Genomic DNA, 20379 nt, shown 5'->3' on the forward strand with positions numbered 1-20379 from the left:
AGACATGTTTAATGTTGTTAAATATTGATTGGTTAAGACCCAAGGCAAAAACCTGTCCCTGGCAGATTCATGTTATCTGCCTCAAGTGTTTTTCACTTCAGACAGTGAGAAGGATCAGCTCCTCCTTCCAGATCATCTCTTAGATGGGGGCCAAGTAGGGTAACCTAATGGCAGTATCATTCTGAACACTGCAATGACCACCATGTCTTAACTCCATCTCCAGGAATGTAACTCAGTTTGCTGAAGATGTTTGTGCCTTCTAAGAGACTCTCCTATCTCTTAATACAATTTTACACACACAGACCTTGCAGCAAAACTGGGCACTTTTCTGCCCATCTGATTGCTCAGCTTCTTTGCAGCTTTCTGTTCTTCTGACAGAGGCAATAGAAGAAATTCATGTGCTTGTGCATTTCTGTGGCCAGATCTTTATGTTCCTGTGTGACGAGTGAAAACCATTCCCTCCAATTTCCTGAGGTCTCCTGTCCAATAGATATTAATTGTCCAATAGACAGCTGGTGAAAGGCCAGCTCTCTGAGGAGTAACATGGCACAAAGTCAGGACCATTTTCAGGGAGCTCTGATTGAAGGGAGTGATGGAGGCTCTGGACCATGTTGCTTTGTGTTTCAGGGAAGAATGAGGAAATCATACCTCCAGCTGTGGCCATCTTTTCCCCATCAAAGCAGGAGATCCAGCAGAAGAGCAAGGCCACGCTGGTGTGTCTGGCCTCTGGTTTCTACCCTGACCACCTGACTCTGCGCTGGAGGGTGAATGGGGTGGAAAGGACCGAAGGGGTGGGGACAGACGAGTCCTCCACAAAGAATGGCAGCACCTACTCACTGACCAGCCGACTGAGGATTCCAGCCTGGCAGTGGTTTGACCCTGCAAATCGCTTCGAGTGCGTTGCCAATTTTTTTCAGAATAGAACAATGCAATCAACACAGAAATTTATCCATGGTGATGCTGGTGAGTAAAAAACTCTCTCACCATGCTGTACGAGACAGAAATCTCAAATCAAAAGGGTGTGTGTTATGATATGGACCACATCTATATACAGCTTCCCTTCAGGGTGTTCTTCTGGCACAAATACACACCTAAATATGTAGGGATTAGCATATGTCTCTTCCCATTCCTGGATCTCTGTACTTGCATTACCATTGGACAGCTAGAGTCTCTTCTGACTTTCCACTGAGAAATCTCTTTAGAATTGTAAATGGCCCAGCATCATAAAACACCTTGTGTGTAGTAATATGAATGAGGCAGTGTTTCATAAACTGAGACTTCTAAAATCTGTATTCTGTTGGTTTTGAAGAGAAACATGACTTTCAGTTCATTTTTGTCTTTCAGGTTGTGCACTCAGAGAAGGTACGTGTGGCTTCTCACGTAAAGAGAATTTTGCCTCTTCTCTCAGGCAATTATCAGTGTGTATTTTGATTCCAGCTTTACTGACATTAAGGACAACGTGTGGGAGATACCTGCTGTGTGAATAGCTTCTACTTTCACATCTAAGTGATTTGTATGTGATATTAAACAACAAAAACAAAAAAAAAAAAGGAAGACAAGGTTTTGGGAGGGTTGTTTGTGCATACTGCACGTAGCTCTGCTTTGGGCTTTAGCTCTCCTATATGATTCCGTTTTGAAAATAGAAGAAATAATGGTATTTTCCTGTAGATTATAATTTACTCTTTATCATCTTCTCCAGTCCTAGAAACTGACTTCCATGGAGAAGATTCTTTCTCAGCCATGAAAGAAATGATCCATACTTATCCAACGGATTCTGACATCAAGACACAGGATATGATATTTTGAATATTTCTTAGTATCAATCTCAGAACACTTCTCATGACAAATCCCATTCCCCTCCACACTGCTCTCATGTATGGAGGATATTAGTTTTAAAAATTACATTTCTTTCCCCTTTGGATACATATGTGCACCCTCCTGTTTTTCAACAACTTCTTTGATGCGTTAGGAATCTTGAGGCTGCACCAAGACAAAGCTGGTATCTCAATGCCATGGCAAACACTTACGAGTGAAAAATCTACAAGAATAAAACTTCTAGAAGCCATGTCATTTTAGGCTTTGTAAAACCTTCCTGATACATCATCAGAACTCATCAGGCCACTGGTAATAATGAGACAAAATAAAAATTCGGAAGTTGTGATTCAGCCTGTTTGTGTTCTAAACAGGGAACTAACAGCCCCATTTATCAGGAGATGTGGCAATTCAGTACTTTCCTGGCATAAAGCCAATCTTTATGTCTTTCCTAGACTTGCTTTCTCTTTCATTCCTTTGAGTCTATGTTCTGTCCCATCTCCCGTTCCCTGGTGTCAACAAAGCCACTCATTTGGCTCTTGTTCATTTATGTCACTTAGCTAAAGATTTCAAGGGTGCTCATTTGATGGGAGCTCCATTACAAGCAGCATCTCATGATGATGATGGTGGTGATAACTGAATACACAAATGCTGTTTGACTTGTAGACTCGTACCTGCGGTATGGGAATTCTCTGAAGCTCACTTACCTCATCCTCTGTGGCAAAGCCTTGGTCTATGCAGTTTTGGTGAGTGGCCTGGTGTGGACAGCCAAGGTAAGTCAGAGTGCCCCTGGAAGGCTGGGCTTACTCACTAGTCAAGGATCAGTGGATGCAGGCTAAACCTGTTCTCAGAAGTGTGCTGGTTCTGCAGGTGCTCTACGAAGCTTTGTTGCAGTCTGGCTTGAAAAATCACAAGTGATGGGTGTTCTCTTACTGTTTTTCCAGAACTCAAGTAAAATCAATGCTATCTAGCAGGGAAATTCCCTCTCATATTCCTCTTTAAACCCATGAAAAAGATGAGAATTATGGACCAGTTGCCCAGAAAGTAAATAAAGGAAATATCAGATATATCACGCATTTGTCTAACCATTGTAAAAGGGCTTACACCTGTAGTGAAAATAATAAGCTGTTTTTTTGAGGTGGGTAAATGCAGGGGGTAAATGTGATCAAACATTTACAAAGAACTACAAAGAATAGTGAGATCAATCTGAACAGATGGGATGAATTGAACTAACTGCCAGTAAATGTCTTTTATTAGTAAGTTTTTCTGTGGCTGAAAGATACACCAAGTGAGAGCAGCAGAAACCCCAGCACTGGTCTGTTCAAAAGCAGAACAGGGAGATGTATATGAACAGTGAGCTGGTAGAGTTGAGGGCAAAGAGAAAGACAATCTCAAATACATTTATTGGTCCTTTTGCAAGGATTTACTGAAGGGGGTAGACTTGTCCTTTTCAGCATCACAAGAATAGAATCACAGAGTTATTTAGGCTAGAAAGAACATTTAAAAATTGTCCAGTTCCATCCCCACACTGCAATGGGCAGGGCCATTTTTCACTAGACCAGGTTGCTCCAAGCCCCATGCAACCCAGCCTTAAACACTTCCAGGGTGGGACGTCCACAGCTTCTCTGGGAAACCTGGGAAACTGTCTCACCACTCTCATCAAAACAAATGTCTTCCTTTAATCAGAAGCTGCCCTGTATGAGTTTAGAAGCAGGCCTCTTTGTCCTGTCCCTGCAGGCCTTGGTAAAACATCTGTGTTTTTCTCAAAAGTCCCCCAGGGCCATGTATTGAAAAGGCTCAGGCAGGCCTCTCCCGAGGCTCCTCCTCTCCATGTGAAGATGAGTTGCTCTCTAAGCCTGTCTTCATACTCTGAGGCCCTGTGGCTGTTTTTTGTGGGTCTCCTGTGGCCCTGCTCTCACACATCCATGAGTGTCCTGTGCCGGGCCCCCAGAGCTGGACACAGAACTGCAGGTGGGATTGGTGGGGGTTCCCATGGGCTCACTCTCAAAGTCTGTCCAGGGCCCTCTGGATGGCATCCCTTCCCTCAAACACATCAGTGGCCACACAGCTTGGGGTCATCTCTGAACTTGCTGAGGGGGCACTTGATCCCAGTATCAATGACACACTGATGAAAGCTGAAAAAATGCTTTTGGTCCCTGTGCACACCCTTGAGGGAAACAATTTTTTACTGGTTACCCCTTGAACATTCAACCATTGATGGTAACTCTTTGGACATGGTCATCCAGCCAATTCCTGTGTTTGTTCTTGTTGTTTGGTGTTTGGTGGTGTTGTTTTTATCATTCGTATTATATTTTTCTTATTATTTTATTCCATTTTGTTTTCAATCAGACTGGTGTCAAGTTATCCAGAGAATAAATGAAGAGCCCTTGTCATCACAACAGCAGGAACACTGCAAGTTCTCAATCTTCCCATAGCAGAATATCCATGTTTCTAAGATCTTCAGAATGTAATTTTGCTATAATTATCTGTTGTCTTCCTGTTCTTCACTTTGTTGTAATCACTGCTGAGCTTTCCCTGTACTTCCATATCAGACTGTATCGTGTGTTATTGTAACATGTCTTGAAAACTAGCACCTTCTTAAAGCTCAGAGGCTGAGAACTCATCTCCTTAATTTAGGAATAAAGTTTTCACTTTTTTCCCTTGAAAAACCATGATTTGTTGTTTATAAATGTGGTCTTCTGTAGTAATAATGTCTACCACACAACCTGCAGTGATGAGTAGTGCCATAAGGGAAGGCACATTAAACATCATGCCCTGACAATTTCTATAGGAATATGTTACTTTCTATGGGAACAGCAGAGACTCATTGAGTACTTAGACTGTGTACCAACAAGTGGAGCAGGGCTGCAGGCTTTGGAGGCTTGCCCTCACCAGGGTCTGATTTTGAGCCAAAATAGCTACATATTTCAAAGGTGACTGAGAAGGAAACAGCACTCCAGCCAGATGAGAAGTGACACTGTCTGGGCAGAGGCATGGAAGCTGCTTTTTCTTTCCCTTTCTCCTTCCATGGGATTACCTTGGTGATGGCACCAGACTCACTGTGGTAGTTAAGAAAAATTTGGTGAACATGTTAAAAGTCACCTGCCACTTAATGCATTTGTTTCAAAAGCATCTGATGACAGCCTTGAGAGGAATCTGCCATACCTCTTTAATGTCATTAAAGAAAAAAGCCGTATCTCAGGGCTAGAGGAGAGATGGGTATAATGCTGTAAAATGGAGTTACTGTTCCTGCTCTCCTTTCATCTCCTTAAAATTCCTCAGATCAGGAGAAAATATCCTACTGAACCAAGAGATTTATATGGTGTTCTAAATATGGAAATTACTTACGTTGTCTCGTGGCTGCTTCAAACAGAACAGAGAACTGTTTCCTGAAAAATAATTTCCACAAAAGTGCTTCAAGATGTCTTACAAGATCTTCACAAGATGTGAACAACCTGATCTAAGGAAAGGTGTCACCTTCCTTTTTGGAGAAGAAACAAAAGGAACAGTCCTCAGCAAGTGGGAATCCTGAAAGGTTGTACAAAGCAGCACACTTCACGGCATGTGACAAAGACAACCAGAGATATCTTCTGGTTCTGGTGATGGGTTCTTTGCCCAAGATGCCTCATTATTCATGCCCAATGAAGTCAGAATAGACTGGAGCACAGCAGAATGGAATGGGACACAGGTGGGACACAAAAGACTTATGGATATGATTGTATGGTAAGAAATACTGCAGATGTAAAACCTGTGAGTGAAATAGAAATGAAAGCCAGCTTTGAGATGTGGGCATGGGATGCAGGAAAACAGTGATTAGCTGAAGATGGGTTGAAGGACAGGAAAACAAAAGGACTCAGGAATGTTGCCTTTCCACTCTGCCAAAGGCATCAGGGAGAAAACAGATAAGAAAAGTAGTCTTTAGAGTTTAGAATATAAAATGACATGGTAATGTAGTAGTTCTTATAAGCTGCATGCAAAGTTTGTAGGTTTTGTATTTTGCACTGGTTGGTCACTAAATTAGAATATTCAACACAAAAAGAGATATAATGTATTGTAACAAGGTGATCACTCTCTTACTCTTTCTCCCTTCTCTTCTCTTCTCTTCTCCTCTCCCCTTTCTCTCTTTAGGGCTTTGCTTCAGCCAAGGTTGGTGGCTGAAAGCAGGCCCTCTTTACTCACAACCCTTGTAATAAAGCCACGTGTTTCTAAAATATCTCAAGTCTGCAAAGTTCCTAGTCCCTGCCGTCCATGGATGTTACTACAACACTAAAAAATAATTCTAGCTCAGTCTGAATCACATTTAGATCCAATCCTGTTTTTTATCCAGGCTTTCTGCAAGTCTTGTAAATTCTCACTCCCACACACTCCTGCTATTATACAGATGATTGTGCAAAGAGAGCGCTTTAAAAGAGAGACAGATACCTATCAAGGCTTTTATAATTCCTGTGGGTTTTTTTTTCCTCTTGGATTGAAGTATGTTTAAAGGAAAGGTTTTGTTCAATAAGCTCTTTTTCAAGATTGTTTTGGACAGAGGATGTTTGAATGGTCCTGATGCTTAGGTCCAAGGGTAGAAGCAAAATTCTGCTCTGCACACATCTGTTATCCCTCATTCTATGCATCCAGGAGCCCACTTTGGACAAAGTGATGTCTTCAGGGTGATATTCATGTAAGTTCACTTCTCTACAAATACCCTGTGTCTCTAATAATTTTCAAGAGAATCAGATAGTGAGAATAAAGTTTTAGACAAAAGGAGGGGAAAAATTTGAGGGAAATACTGCCTAAGACAATCAGTGAAGAATCATTAAATTGTGTTGACTTTTCAAAGAAAAGAGTAAAAAGGAAAATTAGGAAGCCTAAGAAAACAAGACAAAAAAGACTAAGAAAAGCAAACCAAGAATGAAAACAAAGACAGAGATAGAGTAAAAAGTATACAATTGAGAGATGGGGAAGAGAAGATCATCTGTAGTGGAGGAGAAGCAAAGGGAACCGGGGTGTGTTTATGGGAAACTGTATTTGCAGGGAAATTTTCTGCGGAGCATAAACAAGAGATGAGTAAATGTGGAGAGTACTTCTGGAGATCTTTCATCCACTTTGCATCTCATTACTACCTCACACCACAAGTTAAACCATTGTTACTTCAGTGGAAGCTCACACAGGACTAAATGAAGAATGGAGTCATACATTTTTTGTATAAATGTTTCCTGCATAGATGCAGAAATAAGGCAGACAAAGATAGAGGAGCAATAGTGTACATTTGGAGGCAGAAGATGTGGGATATCTGAAAACAACAGAAAATAATTTGTGATTTTCCTAATAGAATGACCTTGTTTTGAAGGATTTTGTCCTGTGCATTAGAGCCTATTTTTCATATCAAGACAGACGTCAACAAAGCTATTAAACAGCAATATGAAAAAAATGTTTACTGCAGGTACTTGGTTTGGATTGTAATTATGTGTTAACACTTTGTGAGACAAGACTGAGCCACTTATTTGTAAGGGATGGAGATAAATGTAGACTGTTACCTGTCCCCAGCAGTTCCCATCCCTTCACACAGTCTGCAGAATGAAGTCTTGCTCTTACTCTGAGATGAAGCCTTTTCATAGGCAGAGTCACAAGCCCTGGGAGGAAGGACGCTCTCAAGCCACTCCAAGCTACAAGGACAAACACCAGCCCATAGTGAGCAACTTACTCTCATTGCAAACCCAAAATTTCAAACTGTGAGCTTGAAGTTAGTTTGTCATCCTGGGGGCAGAAGAGAGAAAGAGTAGAAGGAAAGCAGCATGAACGCTGCCATGACATTACCAAGTGAAAAATTATCTCACCTAAAGTCAACCGATAAAGGAAAAAAGTGTTACCTTTTTGAGTATAGGAAAAAAGTCTTGAGATTATAAATTGAGGGGTAATGGATATACTCTGAGAGCTAATTGGACTATCACACAGAAACAGCAATGGCAAAGGAAGGATGTGGTCTGTGGCTCTGTCATGGCTTAGCCCCAGCCAGGATCAAGCCCCACACAGCTGCTTGCTCATTCTCCACCAGCAGCACTGGCGAGAGAATTAGAAAAGCTCAAGAGAAAAATTCGTGGCTTGACATAAAGATAGTTTAAGAGGTAAAGCTAAACCTGTGCACAGAGGCAAAGCAGAACAAGGAATTCATTCACCACTTCCCATGGGCAGGCAGGTGTTCAGCCTTTCCCAGGACAGCAGGGGCCCATCACACATAACAGTGACTGGGGAAGGAAAACACCATCACTCCAAATATCTCTCTTTTCCTTCTTCTTTCCCCTTCTCATGCCTTTCACATAATGAGCATGATGCCATAGGATATGGACCATCCCTTGGATCAGTTGGGATTGGCTGCCCCTGCTGTCCCTACTCCCAAGTTCCCAGGCACCACCAGCCTCCTTGCCCTTGCCAGCATGGTGGTATGAGGAGCAGAAAAGCCCTTGAACGCTGTGTGAGCACTGCTTAGCAATAACAAAACCATTTCTGTCTTGTCAACAGTATTTTTAGAACAAGCCCAAAACACAACCCCACAATAGCCCCTCTGAAAGAAATTAACTCTACCACAGCCAAACCAGCACAGACACTTATGGCAATCCTTCCTGGTTGACAAAAACAGGGGGTGGAGTCATGGGTGGGATTGTTTTTGTACCAGGCTGTATCATTGTGGCAACTGGGGGGGGGTCACGATGATACATTTTCCAGGAAGCCTTTACAAAAACCCATAGGTTCATGAGCCGTGTGGCAGAGCCTGCTAAGGCAGCTGCAGAGAATTGTGCAGCAGAGCAGGCGTGCTCTGCCTTGGTTTCTCTTAATGGACTTGTGTGCTGGGACTTACTTCCATCATCGGAGAACTGAGCCTTCCCTTTCTTGGAAGAAAGCTAGGAATTTCTGAGATAATTGAAATTAATTTTCAGCAAACCAATCTGACTGCAGATGCACCTAAAGCCTATCAACCATGCAAAGCTGGAATTATTATTTTGTCCTAATGTACCAATGTTTGCAAGAGATGACAAAATGGTTCTTTCTTAGTGTGACACAAGTGTTAGAAAAATTCTGACATGTAGCAGGTATCTCTCAGAGGCACTACATAAAATGTGTTGAGGTTTTGTCTTTTAAATAATCCACCCCTATCTGCAGACTGCCTCATGTTTGTGAGAACAAAGGTTCCCTCTAACCCTTCTCCCCAGTGTGTTACTGCAGTTCTTCCTAATGGATATGAAGGGTTTGTCTAGGACCAGTCAATAGATTTTTCTGGGCTCTCTTTGTGTGGATGATTTTAACCAATCAGAAAAATGAATGGGATCCTGAAAGACTATCCAAGACAGCTGGCCTGCCATGGAAGGGAAAACAAAGGCATTTGTTTCGTTCTCTGCCAATGGTGCACCACCTCAGACAGACAATGAGTTTGGGATTCCCAAAACTGTAATGGTTTCTGTAGCTTGCGCTGATAGCAAGGCATGTGCAGTGCATCCCTTCCCTTAGCTTCTGATACATCACTTTGTCACTGTGACTGGTGCTAATATGCTCTTCGGCAGTGGCACAAAACTTACAGTAATAGGTAAGAAATTTTTGTTTCCTCTTTTAATTCACTGCAAATGCCATGTTTTCTCTTCAGAGGACATCATAATTAACCTCCCATTCATTATTAAATTGGTATTTTCCTGGTGTGCTTGTAATCCAGTCTGCTTTGGCGAACAGTTTAGTAGTCTAGGTAGGTACACACCTTTGATTTTGAAGAACTGAATGAATGCATTTTCAGTAAGAAAATGCTGTCCATAGAAAGAATTTGGATAAGGAATGCGATGAATAATATGTGCATGACATTAAAAAAAAGTTGTCCTAATGATCAAGACATGCAAAAATTCCCAAAAATGCAGCTACTCTCTATAACACTGGTTCTGCTGGGGCGTGAGATGATTAAGGACAAGTCAGTGAAATGCTGTCTTGAAAGAACTGACTTACAGTTACATATTGAAGGGGTGTAGAAAACAAAATCAAGATGATACAGGCTCAAAATACCCTGGAGCTTCCCAGGGTAAATTAAAGAACATGATATCTCAGATACCTTGGACAACTAGTGTGCTAACTTTTTTAATTAATAAAAAAGAAGGCACAAATAAATGCTCAACTATATAGTAAGCAATACTAAAAACTTCAGCTTTTAATGTCATTGATATATAAAATAGCTCTCCACAGCACAGCCTGTTTCTTTCCACTGAACAGGCTCACCAGCATGGTGATCACAAAGGACAATGGTCTTACAATTCAGAAGAGGTGCTAAATAGCCACTGAGAACCACAGAAAAATAACATATGTTTCTTTTCAAAGAGAAGGAGATCTCAAGGAATGTTGGCAAATAAGAAATGTTTTCTATTATTCTGATATGACAACTAGATAAATAGATCAATATCCTCTGAAGAAATGGTGGAAGCTCCAATAACTGATTCACCTAAGCCTGAACCAAAAGGGCTCTGGACAGAGTATTTCTGATGTTGATCTCAGTTTTTTAGACACACATACGATAGTGTTCCCTTACAGCCCTGCTTTCTAGGAGACCTGAGAAAACTGTACTCCATGTTTCTTCTTCTGCGGGCACCACATGAGGGGTGGGTTAGTCCACAGGCTTGCTCAGAGGTCTGGGAGTATAGGAGAGGTTTTTCTGCAGCTGCAAAACAGTGTGAATAATGAGAAGTTGTCCTTTGGCAGTGGGACAAAACTTACGGTCATAGGTAAGTAAGAAGTCAGATCTCTGTGATCTATGTGATACTGGGTAGGGGACAAGAATATTCTCAATGAAAAGCTTAATAATGAAAATTTTTCCTGCAGCCATGAGAACAGGATTAATGCATAGTTGCTTACTAAAATGAGATGTGCCATTAGGAAGTGTAGAATTTGCAGGCACAGATGTTGACGTCCTTTTGTCTGCAGCCTTTGTCTTTCATTTCTGGGAACTTCATGAAGGGAGAAGGGAATAAATAATTTTATTTTCATCCATTCTCCAAGAAAATATTATAGAGGTTGGGAATGGAAAATGCTCCTCTGGTCTGCTGGTTTTTGCAGTTCATCTGTGTAATGACCCATAGCAGCATTTAAAGCTAGAGTCTGGATTCTCCTGTGTGCTGAATCACGGATAGAAAGAGTAATCTTGCTGCCACTTTGCTGGCCTCTCCACAGATGCTTGGCAGGCTGTCTAAAGTAGCTGTGGGATGCTGGCTTCTGCTAACAGTCTTTCTCACAACTTCTACCACTCAGCCAAGACTGTATTATTTTTCTCTCAGCTTACTTTGCTCCTCTCTTCTTTTTCCCCGTTTTCTTTCTCTGTTTTCTCCCATCCCAGCAAAGGATTTAACATCACCTATATCAGGGCGTGTTGGAATCCCGGGGCAAAGTACTTTTTCCATTTGCAACTGCCCCATTTGATAGCAAATACTGTAGAAATACTCCCTGGTGCCAGCTTCTTTACCGAGTACCATTTTAAGGCACTATGTGACTGGCAGGAAGAGCATAATGACACTGGGGGTTACAGCCTGACTTTGTACAGCTGTGCAAACCAGCAGCTACAGTTTGGAGTCGGCACTGTGCTCTGAGTTATAGGTAAGGAGCTGTTGTTAACCCAAGTGCTCAGTGTGAAGGCTGCTGGAAAATTTCCATTGTGTTAATGATATGTGGCATATACACAGATGACTTTAAAATGAGAGTAGGAGTGAAAGATAACAAGAAATTAAAACACTGACCTTGCCGTGATGAGAATGGAGGAACTGAGGTACTTTTTCTCCCAGGTGGGTGAAGTCGGTGTGACAGGGAATGCATGTCTTTATGCATGGAAGTGACTGAGCTTTGTGGCAGAGTCTATCATGAGCAGTGTGGAAAACCAGAACACAATGGGCTGCTGATCACACTTTTTTTTTCCTAGCTTCTGCTTTTACCAATCCCTTTATTCCATTTTAAGCATGCTGATTTTCTGGCTGTCTTTGTCTTTCCAATTGTTTCAGGAGTTTATCAATCTTTCTTTCTGTCTTTCTCCCTGTTTCACATATTTTCATCTTTTTTCTTGTTTGTATCTTACTTTCTTTAGTCCATTCAATCTCTTCTTTTTCCCTTGTCTTGTCTCAGGTTCCATCTCTTCATTCATTAGGTTTTTAGGCAATTAGCCAAAGAATTTTTCTGAAATAATATTTGAATTGGAAAAAAATTGTACTGCCCAAGTGCTTGAAGGGAGAAGTAGAAGCCATCAAACTCTCTACACACCAACTGAAAAAAAAGAACAGTGCTAAACCCTCTAGGGAGTTCTCTCTATTTAATATCCAGGTCATCTAAAGTCTGTACAAGCTCATACAGAAGCAGCCCAGGGATCTTTGCAGAGCAAGCCCTGGTGGTCACAATTAAGGCACCATTTGAATGCAAACATGAGGGCTTAGGGGACAAGATCTCTGCAAGATATTGATTTCTGCTAATTCTTCTGCCTCTCTTCCTCAGCAAAGGAGAGGGTCATCAGGAAAAACATCTACAATTCAGTGTGCTTTCATACAAAAAACCCCACCCTGGAGTAATTATTTTCTCTTTGGCTCCACAGTTTTCTCTGCATTTCTTTTTCCAGCACTGCTCTACAGACCTCATGGCTTTCTCATGCTAGATGAGTAAAAAAGACTCTCTGATATAGTATATGTAAAACCCCCTGCTTTAACAGTCACTGCTTGTCTTCTGAGTAACTTCTCATGGCTGCCTTGCACATCCTTTTAACTGAAGTCTGTTCTCATAAATCTTACAATCAGGTATTAAACATGTAAGGACAGGGAACAATTTTTGATTTGCTAGTGTATAGAATCTTACATCATTTTGGGAAGACGTGTAGCCTAGGATCAGAGCTTCTCATACATACAGTAACCTAGAAATTAAACTACATAAAGACATGTTTAATGTTGTTAAATATTGATTGGTTAAGACCCAAGGCAAAAACCTGTCCCTGGCAGATTCATGTTATCTGCCTCAAGTGTTTTTCGCTTCAGACAGTGAGAAGGATCAGCTCCTCCTTCCAGATCATCTCTTAGATGGGGGCCAAGTAGGGTAACCTAATGGCAGTATCATTCTGAACACTGCAATGACCACCATGTCTTAACTCCATCTCCAGGAATGTAACTCAGTTTGCTGAAGATGTTTGTGCCTTCTAAGAGACTCTCCTATCTCTTAATACAATTTTACACACACAGACGTTGCCGCAAAACTGGGCACTTTTCTGCCCATCTGATTGCTCAGCTTCTTTGCAGCTTTCTGTTCTTCTGACAGAGGCAATAGAAGAAATTCATGTGCTTGTGCATTTCTGTGGCCAGATCTTTATGTTCCTGTGTGACGAGTGAAAACCATTCCCTCCACTTTCCTGAGGTCTCCTGTCCAATAGACATTAATTGTCCAATAGACAGCTGGTGAAAGGCCAGCTCTCTCAGGAGTAACATGGCACAAAGTCAGGACCATTTTCAGGGAGCTCTGATTGAAGGGAGTGATGGAGGCTCTGGACCATGTTGCTTTGTGTTTCAGGGAAGAATGAGGAAATCATACCTCCAGCTGTGGCCATCTTTTCCCCATCAAAGCAGGAGATCCAGCAGAAGAGCAAGGCCACGCTGGTGTGTCTGGCCTCTGGTTTCTACCCTGACCACCTGACTCTGCGCTGGAGGGTGAATGGGGTGGAAAGGACCGAAGGGGTGGGGACAGACGAGTCCTCCACAAAGAATGGCAGCACCTACTCACTGACCAGCCGACTGAGGATTCCAGCCTGGCAGTGGTTCGACCCCGCAAATCGCTTCGAGTGTGTTGCCAGTTTTTTTCAGAATGAAACAATGCAATCAATGCAGAAATTTATCCATGGTGATGCTGGTGAGTAAAAAACTCTCTCACCATGCTGTACGAGACAGAAATCTCAAATCAAAAGGGTGTGTGTTATTATATGGACCACATCTATATACAGCTTCCCTTCAGGGTGTTCTTCTGGCACAAATACACACCTAAATATGTAGGGATTAGCATATGTCTCTTCCCATTCCTGGACCTCTGTACTTGCATTACCATTGGACAGCTAGAGTTTCTTCTGGCTTTCCACTGAGAAATCTCTGTAGTAGAGTAAATGGCCCAGTATCATAAAACACCTTGTGTGTAGTAATATGAACGAGGCAGTGTTTTGTAAACTGAGACTTCTAAAATCTGTATTCTGTTGGTTTTGAAGAGAAACATGACTTTCAGTTCATTTTTGTCTTTCAGGTTGTGCACTCAGAGAAGGTACGTGTGGCTTCTCACGCAAAGAGAATTTTGCCTCTTCTCTCAGGCAATTATCAGTGTGTATTTTAATTCCAGCTTTACTGACATTAAGGACAACGTGTGGGAGATATCTGCTGTGTGAATAGCTTCTACTTTCACATCTAAGGGATTTGTATGTGATATTACAAAACAAACATTAAAAACGGGAAGACAAGGTTTTGGGAGGGTTGTTTGTGCATAGTGTATGTAGCTCTGCTTTGGGCATTAGCTCTCCAATATATTTTGAAAATAGAAGAAATCACGGTATTTTCCTGTAGATTATAATTTACTCTTTATCATCTTCTCCAGTCCTAGAAACTGACTTCCATGGGGAAGATTCTTTCTCAGCCATGAAAGAAATGATCCATAATTATCCAGTAAGATTCTGACATCAAGACACAGGATATGATATTCTGAATATTTCTTAGTATCAGTCTCAGAACACTTCTTATGACAAATCCAATTCCCCTCCACACTGCTCTCATGTATGGAGGATATTCATATTAAAAATTACATTTCTTTCCCCTTTGGATACATATGTGCACCCTCCTGTTTTTCAAGAACTTCTTTGATGCTTCAGGAATCTTGAGGGTGCACCAAGACACAGCTGGTATCTCAATGCCATGGCAAACACTTACAAGTGAAAAATCTACAAGAATAAAACTTCTAGAAGCCATGTCATTCTAGTGCTTTGTAAAACCTTCCTGATACATCATCAGAACTCATCAGGCCACTGGTAATAATGAGACAAAATAAAAATTCGGAAGTTGTGATTCAGCCTGTTTGTGTTCTAAACAGGGAACTAACAGCCCCACTTATCAGGAGATGTGGCAATTCAGTACTTTCCTAGCATAAAGCCAATCCTTATGTCTTTCCTAGACTTGCTTTCTCTTTCATTCCTTTGAGTCTATGTTCTGTCACATCCCCAGTTCCCTGGTGTCAACAGAGCCACTCATTTGGCTCTTGTTCCTTTATGTCACTTAGCTAAAGATTTCAAGGGTGCTCATTTGATGAGAGCTCCATTACAAGCAGCATCTCATGATGATGATGGTGGTGATAACTGAATACACAAATGCTGTTTGACTTGTAGACTCGTACCTGCGGTATGGGAATTCTCTGAAGCTCACTTACCTCATCCTCTGTGGCAAAGCCTTGGTCTATGCAGTTTTGGTGAGTGGCCTGGTGTGGACAGCCAAGGTAAGTCAGAGTGCCCCTGGAAGGCTGGGCTTACTCACTAGTCAAGGATCAGTGGATGCAGGCTGAACCTGTTCTCAGAAGTGTGCTGGTTCTGCAGGCGCTCTACCAAGCTTTGTTGCAGTCTGGCTTAAAAAATCACAAGTGATGGGTGTTCTCTTACTGTTTTTCCAGAACTCAAATAAAATCAATGCTATCTAGCAGAGAAATTCCCTCTCACATTCCTCTTTAAACCCATGAAAAAGATGAGAATTACGAACAAGTTGCCCAGAAAGCAAATAAGGAAAATAGCAGATATATCATGCATTTGTCCAACCATTGTAAAGGGGCTTACACCTGCAGTGAAAATAATAAGCTGGTTTTTTTAGGTCATGCAGTGGGTAAATGTGATCAAACATTTACAAAGAACTACAAAGAACAGTGGGATCAATCTGAACAGATGGGATGAATTGAACTAACTGCCAGTAAATGTCTTTTATTAGTAAGTTTTTCCTGGGGCTGAAGGATACATCCAGTGAGAGCAGCAGAAACCCCAGCACTTGTCTGTTCAAAAGCAGAACAGGGAGATGTATATGAACATTGAGCTGGTAGAGTTGAGGGCAAGGAGAAAGACAATCTCAAATATATTTATTGGTCCTTTTGCAAGGATATACTGAAGGGGGTAGACTTGTCCTTTTCTGCATCACAAGAATAGAATCACAGAATGATTTAGGCTAGAAAGAACATTTAAAGATTGTCCAGTTCCATCCCCACACTGCAGTGGGCAGGGCCATTTTTCACTAGACCAGGTTGCTCCAAGCCCCATGCAACCCAGCCTTAAACACTTCCAGGGGTGGGACATCCACAGCTTCTCTGGGAAACCTGGGAAACTGTCTCACCACTTTCATCAAAACAAAAGTCTTCCTTTAATCAGAAGCTGCCTTGTATGAGTTTAGAACCAGGCCTCTTTGTCCTGTCCCTGCAGGCCTTGGTAAAACATCTGTGTTTTTCTCAAAAGTCCCCCAGGGCCATGTATTGAAAGGGCTCAGGCAGGCCTCTCCAGAGGCTCCTCCTCTCCATGTGAAGATGGGCTGTTTTCTAAGCCTGTATTCATACTCTGAGGCCCTGTGGCTGTTTTTTGTGGGTCTCCTGTGGCCCTGCTCTCACACATCCATGAGTGTCCTGTGCCGGGCCCCCAGAGCTGGACACAGAACTGCAGGTGGGATTGGTGGGGGTTCCCATGGGCTCACTCTCAAAGTCTGTCCAGGGCCCTCTGGATGGCATCCCTTCCCTCAAACACATCAGTGGCCACACAGCTTGGGGTCATCTCTGAACTTGCTGAGGGGGCACTTGATCCCAGTATCAATGACACACTGATGAAAGCTGAAAAAATGCTTTTGGTCCCTGTGCACACCCTTGAGGGAAACATTTTTTTACTGGTTACCCCTTGAACATTCAACCATTGATGGTAACTCTTTGGACAAGGTCATCCAGCCAATTCCTGTGCTTATTCGTGTTGTTTGGTGTGCTTGTTATCATTTGTATTATATTGTTCTTATTATTTTATTCCATTTTGTTTTCAATCAGACTGGTGTCAAGTTATCCAGAGAATAAATGAAGAGCCCTTGTCATCACATCAGCAGGAACACAGCAAGTTCTCTATCTTCCCATGGCAGAATATCCATGTTTCTGAGAACTTCAGAATGTAATTTTGCTATAATTATCTGTTGTCTTCCTGTTCTTCACTTTGTTGTAATTACTGCTGAGCTTTCCCTGTACTTCCATATCCGACTGTATCGTGTGTTATTGTAACATGTCTTGAAAACTAGCACCTTCTTAAAGCTCAGAGGCTGAGAACTCATCTCCTTCATTTAGGAATAAAGTTTTCACTTAATTCCCTTGAAAAAGCATGATTTGTTGTTTATAAATGTGGTCTTCTGTAGTAATAATGTCTACCACACAATTTGCAGTTATGAATAGTGCCATAAGGGAAGGCACATTAAAGATCATGCCCTCTGGAATATCTTAGTTTCCATGGGAACAGCAGAGACTCATTGAGTACTTAGACTGTGTACCAACAAGTGGAGCAGGGCTGCAGGCTTTGGAGGCTTGCCCTCACCAGGGTCTGATTTTGAGCCAAAATAGCTGCATAATTCCGAGGTGACCGAGAAGGAAACAGCACTCCAGCCAGATGAGAAGTGGCACTGTCTGGGCAGAGGCATGGAAGCTGCTTTTTCTTTCCCTTTCTCCTTCCATGGGATTTCATTGGTGATGGCACCAGACTCACTGTGGTAGTTAAGAAAAATTTGGTGAATATGTTAAAAGTCACCTGCCACTTAATGCATTTGTTTCAAAAGCATCTGATGACAGCCTTGAGAGGAATCTGCCATACCTCTTTAATGTCATTAAAGAAAAAAGCCGTATCTCAGGGCTAGAGAAGAGATGGGTATAATGCTGTAAAATGGAGTTACTGTTCCTGCTCTGTGGTTCTCACGCCTTTCGTCTCGTCAAAATACTTCAGAACAGGAGAAAATATCCTCCTGAACCAAGAGATTTATTTGGTGTTCTGAATATGGAAATTACTTACGTTGTCTCGTGGCTGCTTCAAATAGAACAGAAAAAGGTTTCCTGAAAAATAATTTTCACAAAAGGGCTTTAAGGGCTCTTACATGCACAAGATGTGAACAACCTGATCTAAGGAAAGGTGTCCCCTTCCTCTTTGGAGAAGAAACAAAACGAACAGTTCTTGGCAAGTGGGAATCGTGAGAAGCTTGTATATAGGGACACATTTCAGGGGGAGAAACAAAGACAAACAGAGATATCTTCTGGTTCTGGTGATGGGTTCTTTGCCCAAGATGCCTCATTATTCATGCTCAATGAAGTCAGAATAGACTGGAGCACAGCAGAATGGAATATTAAAAAATAATTCTAGCTCAGTCTGAAACACATTTAGATAGATATAACTTATTGGGACATTTGGTGAAAATGGCTGCAATTATCAGAGCTGTCAGAAAAAAACCCAGATCAATCTTGTTCTCACATGCACAGACTTTCAGAGTGGTCATGGCAGAACTTGGTCAAAGTGAACAGAGGACAAACTTGGGCATTGCAGTTTAGGAGCTGGCAAGCTACAAGTGTGAAGGAGGGACACAACACAGCAGTTGTGTGCAAGAAAATAACTTGGTAAATGACAGAGACTTCCTTTGAGATTCTGGAATAAGAAAAATGTTCCCACACTGAATTCGTATCTCTCAATCACGGAAATTGAGACCAAGCAGCTCAATCCAATCCTGTTTTTTATCCAAGCTTGCTGCAAGTCTTGTAAATTCTCATTCCCACACACTCCTGCTATAATACATGTGATTGTGCAAAGAGAGCACTTTAAAAGGGAGACAGATACTAATCTGGCCTCATATAATACCTCCGTATTTTTTTCCCCCTCTTGGATTGAAGTATATTTAAAGGAAAGGTTTTGTTCATTAAGTTCATTTCCAAGAGTGTTTTGGACAGAGGATGTTTGTGATGGGGCTGGGTCTGGTTGTTACTTAGGTCCAAGGGTAGAAGCAAAGTTCTGCTCTGCACATGCCTGTTATCCCTCATTCTGACCATCCAGGAGATCACTTTGGACAAAGTGATATCTTCAGGGTGATATTCATGTAAGGCCACTTCGCTACAATGTGTCTCTAATAATTTTCAAGAGAACCAACTAGTGAGAATGAAGGGGAGAGTTTTAGACAAAAAGAGGGGAAATCTTCCAGGAAAATACTGCCAAGACAATCAATGAGGAATGATGAAATTGTGTTGACCTTTCAAATAAAAGAGTAAAAAGGAAAATTAGCAAGCCTAAGAAGACAAGACAATAAAAACTAAGAAAACCAAGAATGAAAACAAAGACAGAACTTAGAGAGAGGGTAAAAAGGATACAATTGAGAGATAGGGAAGAGAAGAATCTTATCTGTAGTGGAGGAGAAGCAAAGAGAACCAGAGTGTGTTTCTGTAAATCTATGTTTGTTGGGACCTTTTCTGTGCAGCATGAACTATAAACCCAAGGGATTATTAAATGTGGAGAGTACTTCTGGAGATATTTCATCCACTTTGCATCTCATTACTACCTCACACCACAAGTTAAACCATTGTTACTTCAGTGGAAGCTCACACAGGACTAAATGAAGAATGGAGTCATACATTTTTTGTATAAATGTTTCCTGCATAGATGCAGAAATAAGGCAGACAAAGGTAGAGGAGCAATAGTGTACATTTGGAGGCAGAAGATGTGGGATATCTGAAAACAACAGAAAATAATTTGTGATTTTCCGAATAGAATGACCTTGTTTTGAAGGATTTTGTCCTGTGCATTAGAGCCTATTTTTCATATCAAGACAGACTTAAACAAAGCTATTAAACAGCAATATGAAAAAAATGTTTACTGCAGGTACTTGGTTTGGTTGGTAACTATGTGTTAACACTTTGTGAGACAAGACTGAACCACTAATTTGTAAGGGATGGAGATAAATGTAGCCTGTTACCTGTCCCCAGCAGTTCCCATCCCTTCACACAGTCTGCAGAATGAAGGCTGGCTCTTACTCTGAGATGAAGCCTTTTCATAGGCAGAGTCACAAGCCCTGGGAGGAAGGACGCTCTCAAGCAACACCAAGCTACAAGGACAAACACCAGCCCATAGTGAGCAACTAACTCTCATTGCAAACCCAAAATTTCAAACTGTGAGCTTGAAGTTAGTTTCTCATCCTTGGGGCAGAAGAGAGAAAGAGTAGAAGGAAAGCAGCATGAACGCTGCCATGACATTACCAAGTGAAAAATTATCTCACCTAAAGTCAACCGATAAAGGAAAAAAGTGTTACCTTTTTGAGTATAGGAAAAAAGTCTTGAGATTATAAATTGAGGGGTAATGGATATACTCTGAGAGCTAATTGGACTATCACACAGAAACAGCAATGGCAAAGGAAGGATGTGGTCTGTGGCTCTGTCATGGTTTAGCCCCAGCCAGGATCAAGCCCCACACAGCTGCTTGCTCATTCTCCACCAGCAGCACTGGAGAGAGAATTGGAAAAGCTCAAGTGAAAAACTTGTGGCTTGAGATAAAGA

At 41.7% G+C, this 20379-nt stretch overlaps 1 protein-coding gene and 1 gene segment (V, D, J or C); both read left to right on the forward strand.

Annotated features, from left to right (window-relative positions):
* Nucleotides 1–5918, forward strand: part of LOC310906089 (T cell receptor beta constant 2-like) — a 56202-nt gene extending 50284 nt beyond the window's left edge. Inside the window, exons 4-7 of the C gene segment in view lie at nt 628–963; nt 1345–1362; nt 2479–2585; nt 4162–5918.
* A 3350-nt stretch (nt 5919–9268) lies between these two features.
* Nucleotides 9269–17762, forward strand: LOC310906090 (T cell receptor beta chain MC.7.G5-like). Its single transcript, XM_083855126.1, has 5 exons — nt 9269–9376; nt 13351–13686; nt 14068–14085; nt 15194–15300; nt 16864–17762. The coding sequence occupies exons 1-5, from the start codon at nt 9340–9342 to the stop codon at nt 16888–16890; spliced, it is 525 nt and encodes a 174-aa protein (XP_083711252.1). The 5' UTR covers nt 9269–9339; the 3' UTR covers nt 16891–17762.
* The last annotated feature ends 2617 nt before the right edge of the window (nt 17763–20379 follow it).

This window comes from Zosterops lateralis (genome assembly GCF_965231275.1).
Source record: "Zosterops lateralis genome assembly, chromosome: 2".
Taxonomy (NCBI): domain Eukaryota; kingdom Metazoa; phylum Chordata; class Aves; order Passeriformes; family Zosteropidae; genus Zosterops; species Zosterops lateralis.